Raw genomic sequence first — 8908 nt, forward strand, 5'->3', positions numbered from 1 at the left:
ACGGGGAAGGTGGCCCCGTGTGGAGAAGGACAGGGGTGCTGCAAGGCCTGGGGGTACAGACTGCCAAGGGCGGTCAGGGCCGGAGGTCACGGACCATGCGGGTGGAGCCTGGGCACTGGTGGCTGTAGGGGCTGCCCAGGTGGGGAGACTCCAGGAGGGACAGGGGAAGGGGAGCAGAGAAGGTACCTGGGGCAGCAAAGAGGGGAGTACAGGTGGCCAGAGCCTGTGGGTGGCTTGGCACATGTGCTGAGTTTTTGGAACCTTCGGGGACAGTGATATGACAAGCGTGGTAGGTGGGAGCTGACCTAAGGTGTAGGGGGCTTGGGTAAGGGAGGCCCCAAGGGAAGGAGGAGCAGGGCTGAAGGCTCAGACGGGCTTGGGGCTGACCTGCAGGTAGAGGCAGAGCAGGGAAGCTGACCGGCACCTCCTGGAAGAATTGAATGTGGGGACAGCTTCATCTGAAGCAGAAACCTGGGGCGGGTGCTGGGAAAGGACCAGCTCCAGTTCAGCAGAAGCCAGAGGATGGGTTCCACAGGGACACAGTGAGGAAGGGGGCTGAAGCAGGGGCGGGCAGCTCACCAGCACCAAGCCCTGCACATCAGGCCCTGAGCCTGCCACCGAGGGTCACTGGGGACCTTCAGGCTCCATCCCCGGCAGGTGGCCAGGAGCTGAAGGATGGAGCAGGTGGCGGGAAGTGGAGACAGACCAGAACGCACATTCCGATCGCGGGGCGGGCTGGCTCTCCCAGGGGCCAACTGGGATGTGATTCCTTGAAGGCCAGTTGTGAGTGTCCGTGAGCAGGTGTCTGCATGAGTGTGAGCAGGTGTGGGTGTAAGGACATGCCTGGGGGTGTGAGCACACGTGAGCAGGTGTGACCTGTGTCCATTCACTGTGGGCTCATGTGAGCTCAGCCAGTTAATGCACTGGAGGGCCTGTGGGGACATTGGGGTCTGCAGGGTAGGTCTGTGCCTCTGCCCCCAAAGGGGACACGGGCTGAGCCAGGCAGCAATGCCTGTGCTGAGACGGAGCCTGCCACAGGGTGCTGTGAGATGCTCGTGAGATGCTGGCGGACAGCAGCCTGGCAGTGCAGCCCCTTCCCCACACCCCCACCGCATCTCCACCCTGGGTTCCGCCCCTTGGTTGTCCCAAAACTGCCTTCTTTTCACCCCCATCCAGCTGTGCTCCCAGCATGCCTGCCTTGATGGTGGGGGGCCCTGCCTGGTCTGGCTCTGTGATGATGGGGCCATGGTGCCCTCCCCAGAGTTGCCTTCAGAAGGATGTCCCAGGGAAGAAAGGCTCTGGCTTCCCTGAAGGAGGAGCAAAGGGATCCAGCAAAGACTGCCTTTTCCCAAGAAGATGACAGAGGGTGGTTTAGTTATTAAACCACCACTAAAATGTGGCTGATGAGTCCCTCTTACTTGGCGAGGTTCCCCAAGAAGACACCGCCCCAGGCCACCCTTGGGGACCCCAGCCTACTGCTCAGAGGCCTCTCTCAGCAGCACACCTATCCTCTGCCCCTCCCCTGCATTTCTGGTAATTTCTAGAGGAAACCAAGTTCCTATACTTGGATGAAGCAGGGCTGCTTTAACTTTCCTTCCGGTTCCAGGCACACAGTGGGTCCCCCCTTCCCCAGCCTCAAAAGTCTTTGGAACTAAAGACACTGGACTCTTTGTTGGGGGCCCTGGGGGAGGGGAGAGGGGGCAGGGAACCCAACCCACCTGTTCATTCCTTCCTCCCCCTCCCCCACCCTAGGTCAGAAAGAAAAAAAAAAAAAAGCTTCCTGGCTGATCCAATCTGGAACCTAATCGTCTGGACAGCTGCAGCAGCCCTCAGATGCCAGCCCGGCTGGCTCCCAGCTTGGGCACTGGATGCCTCTCCGCCAGGCCCGCAGCCTGCTGCAAACCCACACCAATCCCATAAGCGGGGAGGGGGCAACCCTCATCCGGCGCCCCCCTACCTCCTCTAAGCCCACACCCAGTTCCCACCGACCCGTCCCCGTCCTCCAGTGGCAGCTGCTGGCAGGGCCACAGGAGGCAGTAATATTATATATTACAACAAACAGGGGCGGCCCACTGACAAATAGGCCTGCATGATCTAAATGGTATATTATCCCATAAAAACGTCATCGGGCAGGGCGTCAAAGCCGAGACGGAGCAGCAGCCTTGGAGTGCGGGCTGCAAAACCCGAACCTTCCTTGGCGTGGCCCGGAGCTTTGGGGACATGTTCTAGACAGTGCATGCTGGTTGTAATTTTGTTGTTTGCTTTTAATCTGGAGTCTTTGGTGGGAGAAAGGAGGTCCCAGAGGTTAATGGGGACAGGGGAACCCCGGGGAGCCATCCCCTGGCAGGCAAGGCAGGAGGAAGCCCTGCAGTGCAAGTCACCTACTGCCAAACAGACAGGGCACATGCTGCACCCCAAAGCCCTGAGGTCGGCCTCAGCTCGAGAGCTGTGGCACAAGTCCCAGCAAAGACCTCCGACGGGGGCCTTTCCCAAGGGGTGCCCGCCTCTCCAGGAGGCTGTCGGGAGTGGCAGGAGTGAGAACTTTCTCTGGATGGGTGATGATGGGCTAGGCCTTCCTTCCAGAGGGGCTAAGGCAGCACCCCCGTCCTGGGGGGATGGTTTCTATTCATCAGAAGTCATCCAGGGTGGATGCTGGTCAATACGGCATTGATAGGGCTTACTGCCTCCTGTCAGTGGGAGGCTGGGGAGTGGGGCACCGCCCCAAAGTCTGTGCAGGGTTTTCTCATGGGACTCTAGGCAGAGATGCCCTGATGCCACCCAGGTGGAGTCCCCACATCCCTTCCAAGCTGACCCTTTGCCAGTGTGACCAGGGCCCCTCTGAGAAGGCCACGTGCAATGGGCTGAGATCAGGGCATATGGTGGGAATCCCCCTGGGACTCTGGCCACGCCAATCAAGGCAGCTGCCCTCTGCACAGGGTGTCCCTGGGGCAGAGGGGCAGCTCCCATCTTTTGGGGCCTATATTCAGATATTTGTGGTAGGGAGGAAGCCAGGCAGGGCCCAGAGGCCTCTTTCAGGAGGAAGGGCAAGGGGTTACTGGAGGTGGCAACCAAGGCCCCCTTCCGCCCAGAAAGCACTCATTCCCAGTGGCACTGGCTGAACTCTTATCTGAGCTTGGGAATTCCCAGCTCAGGGCCGGTCCCAGGCTCAGACCCTGGAGCTAGACCAGGAGCATTCTGGGAAGTGTAGTCCTTTGGGAGTTGGGAAGGCCTGCTGGGATTTCCGGGGGCGTCTCATCAAGAGCAAGCAAGAGGACAGAGCAAAGGAGGTTACCCTGACTGTAATCCCAAGGTGGAAGTTTGACATTCCTGGGAAATGGCTGAACTTAAGACATCTGCTCCCTGAAAAGATACCAGCCAATGCTGGATTCCAGCCTCAGATCACACCCGCAGTGGTCTCTCTGAGCGAGCCATCTGGAGCTCTTATTTTGGTGGGAAGACCTGGGAGCTCCCCAGAGCGAAAAAACCCTGCCTGAAGTGCCCCGACTCCTGTCCTCCTCTGGCAGCTGCCCCCAGACAGCAGGAGAGACACGGGTGCTACCTGCCGGGCTCCTGGAGAGGCTGCAGCGCATCCCGCACCCTCTCGCACATTATTTATGCTCACAGCCCCCGCTGATGACATATGTAAGTTGACAGCGAACATCCTATCAACTTGCTGGAGTGTATCTTGATTGTTAAAACACACTCTTAAAGGTATACGATCATTTATCAAATTAAAATAGCGGCGCCTTGCCTGTCCCTTTTCTGCCTTCCCTGACCACTCCCCTGCAGCCTCCGTCCTTCTCTGGCCTCCTGGGCATCCTGCCCTTGCACCCAGGCCCTGCTCCTCGGGTTGGTGGGGAGAGACACTGCCCTGCTTCCAGGGACCCAGACTCAGCACCCCATCCCCACCCTACCCCAGGCCAGGGCAAGCCCACTAATCGCCAAGAAGTGACAAACGCCAGAAGCCCCACCAATTAAATCTAAACTCAAGCAAAGCTCAGTGGCCAGTAAATTATTATTTTTATTAGCTTGAACCAAGTTCCCGTAAGAGAGAAAGTCAACTTGCTCCCATGAATGGCTCTTGTATAATTTATTTAACTCTGTGCTCTTTGCCAAAGCCTGGAATATTTTTAGCTCGTTCTGTTGTTGGATTTGGCTTTTTTATGTGTGTTTCTGAGGGGTATTTTTAGCTCCCTCCATGTTATTCTAACAGCCTCCTGTGCGTTTTGTCCTGTCTGTGCGGGCTGTTGAACCCAGTCTCAAAGCAGACGAGGGAGATTTCTAAGAATACACGGGAGTGTTTGGGGGTGATGAGGGATGGCACAAGGCCGCTCCCTGCCTCGCTGGCTAATTTGCCTTAGTGCTCACGTGACCTGGATATTCCTATAGGAATATCCTTGTAGGAAAAATCAGACATGGGGGCAGTACAAGCCCCACTGAGAAAAAACCCACATTCCAAAAATGGCTTCGCTGGGGTGGGCGAGGCGGCCACAGCCTGGCCGATCCACGAGGCCACTGGATTCCTGGCTCCGCAGGGCAGCCTTGGCTTTGATGTCTGCTTCTGTCACTTACAGAGCAGGATGGGTAGAGTCTTCGGAAAGTAACTCTTTTCACACCTACTTAATGTTGGTAACTGTTGCAGAAACACTCCACCGTGTCACTGAGTTAATGAGGTATTTACGAAAATGTATTTTTTTTCCTTTACAAAAAAACATCACATGAGGAGGGAGAGGGGCCCTTTGATGGGGTCTTTTCACACCCGGAAATTATCTTTTTTTCCTCTGCATTTTTCTTTTTTTTCTTTCTTTTCTTTTTCTTTTTTTTTTTTTTTTTTTTTTGAGATTGGCAATCAGAAGCACTGTTAGCATGAGAGAAGTTTGTGGTTCTCCCACCAGAAGGAACCTGCCACCCTGTTTACTCCCAACAACCGCAGGCCCGGGGCACCTGGCTTCCAGGCCCGGCCATTTACACCCCAAAGAAGCCGGGAGAAGGGGCGGAGAGGAGAACCCACCCGCTGTCACATTGCTGAAACCAAGGCTTGATCGGCTCCTCCGCCTTCCTCGGGTGGAGACCCGGTGATTCTCGAAGGTTCAGCCCTGAGGGGGACGTACAGAGAAGGATGGAGGGCAGGAGCTGACCGGCTAGAAGAGGGGGCGGGGACTGGGCTTCTCCCAGGCCGGGCTGCCTCCTACTAAACGCGCTTGGAGGAGAGGCGCGATCCCCAATCGCTCCAGGCAGTAGCGCTGATGAAAAATCTTGGGTTGGTGCGTTGTTGATTTTCCTTTTTTTTCCCCTAGATTTCACAGCTTTGCCTCCGGACCATCTGTATTAGAGACAAAATCTAACACTGCACTAAAAATAACGATTCCAAACATTCTAATTACACCTTTTGGTGACAAGGTTACTGGAACAGCACTTTACCATAAAACCCTTCAGCCCGATGATAAAGCTATCGGCACTTTCAGTTTTAGAAAAACAATGGAAGAAGCCCTGGAGCCCAATATCCCATCGGGGTCCCTCAAGCTGACATTTTGAAAGCACTGGGTGGGGACGAGGAAGGGCAGCACTGGCGGAGGGCAGGGAGGGAGACCCTTGGCCACGCTGTGTGTCTGTGCCAGGGACGAGCAATCCTCAGAAGCCAGGGACTCAATCTCCGGTGGCTGGATCTTACTCCCATGTTAGAGCCGGACAAATAGGAAGAAGCTCGGAGCAATTTTCCTTTCAGCAGGGTAGTCAGTGCAGGGAGGGGCAGGATGGGCTGCTGCAGCCGTGGCCTGTGGACCTGAGGCCATCCGCGAAAATGGGAAGAAAGTCTGCCAAACTGGCTATTTTGAAATCCATACAAGAGATGCAAAAAAATTTTTAACTTAATTATACCTTTTTCTTTTTAAACTAGATCATATACAGATACAGACCAAAGCAAAGTAGTCTGGGATATAATTCCTTTTTTAAAAAATTGATGTAGCTATATTTTAAAACCAATACAAGATACTGGCTTTCAGCAATTTCAAAAGGCTTTCAGCGGCAGATGTTTCTAGCTGGACGCCCTGTAGGCCAGCCTTCCCGTCACAAATGGGTTGAACATCTCCAAGCACAATAGGTCTCTTTGGTCCCCCGGGAGGTGGAAACAGCCTCCAGGAGCAGGGGACACGTGGCCCTCCAGCTCCCCCACCAGGGTGCCCTGGGGACCTCCAGCGCCCCCTAGAGCACCCTGCATATGGGGGAGGTGGGTAGGGTCTGGGTCAAGGACACAGACCAAGCCAGCACCCGCCTAATTTCTCCAAACCCTCCATGGCCTACGATCCAAGAACCACGTGGTCAAACTTGGAATGAACAAGACAATGGTTTGGGCCACCCAGACCACGTTCCCACCTGACTTGGTGGTGCTGGCATCTGGATATAAAAACAGAAATGGGAAATGGCGGCTGACCAGGACCTGGCGAGGGCCGTGGGCTGTTGAATGGGGACGAGGGAGACAGCAGTGACCTGAACTGATGGGGAATCTGGTCTGGCCCTGCGCACCCCCCCAAGGGGGGCACAGCCCCAGCCTGTCTGTGCACTACTGGAAGAGCCTTGGTATCAGGGGCCCTTCTGGACCCTTGTTTCTGTACCCTCCAGGCTACAGGGTATGGCATATGCGGGGTGTGTGTGCGTGTGTGCAGCCAGAAGGGGCTAGGGAAACTGCAGCACTGTCCCTGCTGCCACCACAAGCCCCCAACCTCAACCCCCCAGTGTGGGCTGAGCTGGGCGGGCAGCATCTCCAATGCAGGGGCAGGAGAGACAACCACAGGGACAGCAAGGACAGATATTTAAAATCACCAATTGCCCAGGCAAGTACTTTCGCTTTTTTGAGTTATAAATCTATAAGAGGAAAAAAGCAAAGGAGAGGAAGAAGGAAGAGCAAAGAAGAGAAAAAAAGCAGCCTTGCAGAAGGCTCGCACTGGAACAGGAAACGCGGGCGAAGGGCTGATTCCAGGAGAGTGCTGAGTTCAGCCCCTCTCCTCCCAGCGTGCTCGAACTTTTCGTATCTCATGTTGTAAATGCTAAACGCCCATTAGTAATCAAGCAATTTCTCGTATTTTTTTTCTTTTTAGGTAATTTATGTTTTTCTTTCTGACTGCCCTCCCTTCTGACATTTTCCCTTTTAGCCTGACTCTGCCATCCGTTTTAATCCACACACTAATTGTAATCCCATTAAAGCAGATATAATTTTATTAGTATTCACAGTTCATCAAGCTAGCAATAACTGTTACTGCCAAATTAACAACAACAAAAAAAGCGGCAAACAACATTTCTGATGTTTAGAACAAACTGTAAACAAAAGCAAGCCAACCTTTCAGGGTGACCAGCGGGTCCCCACACGCACAGCCCCTCCAGCTTCCTGCAAACTCAGCCGGCGCTGGCCAGTAACCTCCAGGGTCGCAGGCGAGATCGCGGCCCCTTCGCCACCCTCTGCCTGGCCCTGCTTCTCTTCTGACCTGGCTCGACAGTAATATCAAAGCCACCCGAGACGGGGACTGCTCTGGAGGCCTGGGTCAGCTCTGCCAAGGAACAGCTCTCTCCGGGAGAGAACTGGAGAAGACCCGAGTGCAGGGCGGCCCCAGCTCTCTCCTCCTGGAGCAAATTTGCTGCGAACTCGCCTGCACCGAAATTCGTCGGCGGCCCCCGCGCCGCCCCCAGCCGAGCCGGCGCCGGCGCTGCGCTCCCCCAGGGCGCAGGCCGCGGGGCTGGGCCGCGATCTGGCCACGCTTTGTCCGGCTTTAGCAGGATACCAGAGGCACTTGTTAAAGCAAATGCATCCCCTGCAAACCCATTCTCGCCCTGACACTTCAAGGCTTTATATAGAAACAGGATTTGCTCGTCTTACACCAGCAGTCCCTATTAACGCTCACCCCGCGCACACACCGCCCTAATCCGAGAGGCCGCGGCACCCCCCCCACCTTCACAACGGCCGTTTTGTTCCCGCAGAATGTGCCTCGTTGTCCCAGCCCCGGAATGTTTTAAGGATGTGAATGCAGAATGCAGAAATGAGGTTTCCGCGGAATTTAGTTCTTTTGCAGGAAGGGGTGGGGGAGGGTGGCAGAAGGGGAAAGACTTTATTTTTAGCCAGCTCCGAGGCTGCCCCTCCGAGACACTGGAGGACCCTAGGGAAGACCGCTCTAAACCGCGATGATCCGGCTCGGGCGCCCGTAGGATGCGCGGGCCGCCACCGGTGCCGGAGCAGGGAAATGAAACCGAAGGCTTCTCCGCAAATGCTCCAAGGAGTGGAGGGGCAGGCTCCCGTACGACCCTCGACCGTGCCCACCTCGCGGCAGGGCCTCCTCTCCCGCGCCCACCCGGCCGGCACTGACCTGTGTGCGAAGCCATGGGCAGCGGCGACGGGAAGTACTTTCCGGGCTGGAAGTGCGCCGGGGGCTGCGCAGCGGGCCCGGCCGGGGCGAGGCGCGCGGCAGCGGCGGCGCTGCGGTGGCCCAGGCTCCCGCGGTCCGACAGCAGATGCGGCGGCGGTGCGAAGTCGCGGCCATCCATGCCGGGCCCCGGCCCCGGCCCGCCGCCGCCTCCCGGGAGCAGCGCGGCCGGGGCCCGGGGGCGGCTCGGCGCGCGGACGGCGCGCGGGAGGTGCGGAGGAGGCGGCGTCCGGGGTCACTGGCGGCGGCAGCGGCGGGGCCGGTCAGCACGCCGGCGGACTGGGCTCCTCGGCGGGCGGCCGCGTGCCGAGCCGGCGGCCGCCGTGCGGGTCCATAGTCTGCGGAGGCAAGCAGAGGAGACTTGGTGACTCTGGGGCTCGGCTCGCCCGGGGGTCTCCGCCCCCCCCACCCCCCTACCCCGTCGGCCCGAGCCGCGCGGCCAGGCCCGGCGGCCGGGCCCGGAGCGCTCCGCGCGTCTCGCCGCTGCACGCGCGCGCGCT

The 8908-nt window shown here is 57.3% G+C and overlaps 1 protein-coding gene across 4 annotated transcripts in view; it reads right to left on the reverse strand.

The window, feature by feature from the left end:
• BAHCC1 (BAH domain and coiled-coil containing 1) overlaps positions 1 to 8612 on the reverse strand; it is a 56098-nt gene extending 47486 nt beyond the window's left edge. For all 4 annotated transcript variants that reach the window (XM_082605501.1, XM_082605500.1, XM_082605499.1 and 1 more), the window contains exon 1: positions 8352 to 8612. In XM_082605501.1, the coding sequence (XP_082461627.1) occupies positions 8352 to 8529 (178 nt within the window). In that variant the 5' untranslated portion in view covers positions 8530 to 8612. The remainder of the gene's footprint in view (positions 1 to 8351) is intronic.
• Between the last annotated feature and the right edge of the window lie 296 nt (positions 8613 to 8908).

Source organism: Mesoplodon mirus (genome assembly GCF_964341445.2).
Source record: "Mesoplodon mirus genome assembly, chromosome: 18".
Classification (NCBI taxonomy): Eukaryota; Metazoa; Chordata; class Mammalia; order Artiodactyla; family Ziphiidae; genus Mesoplodon; species Mesoplodon mirus.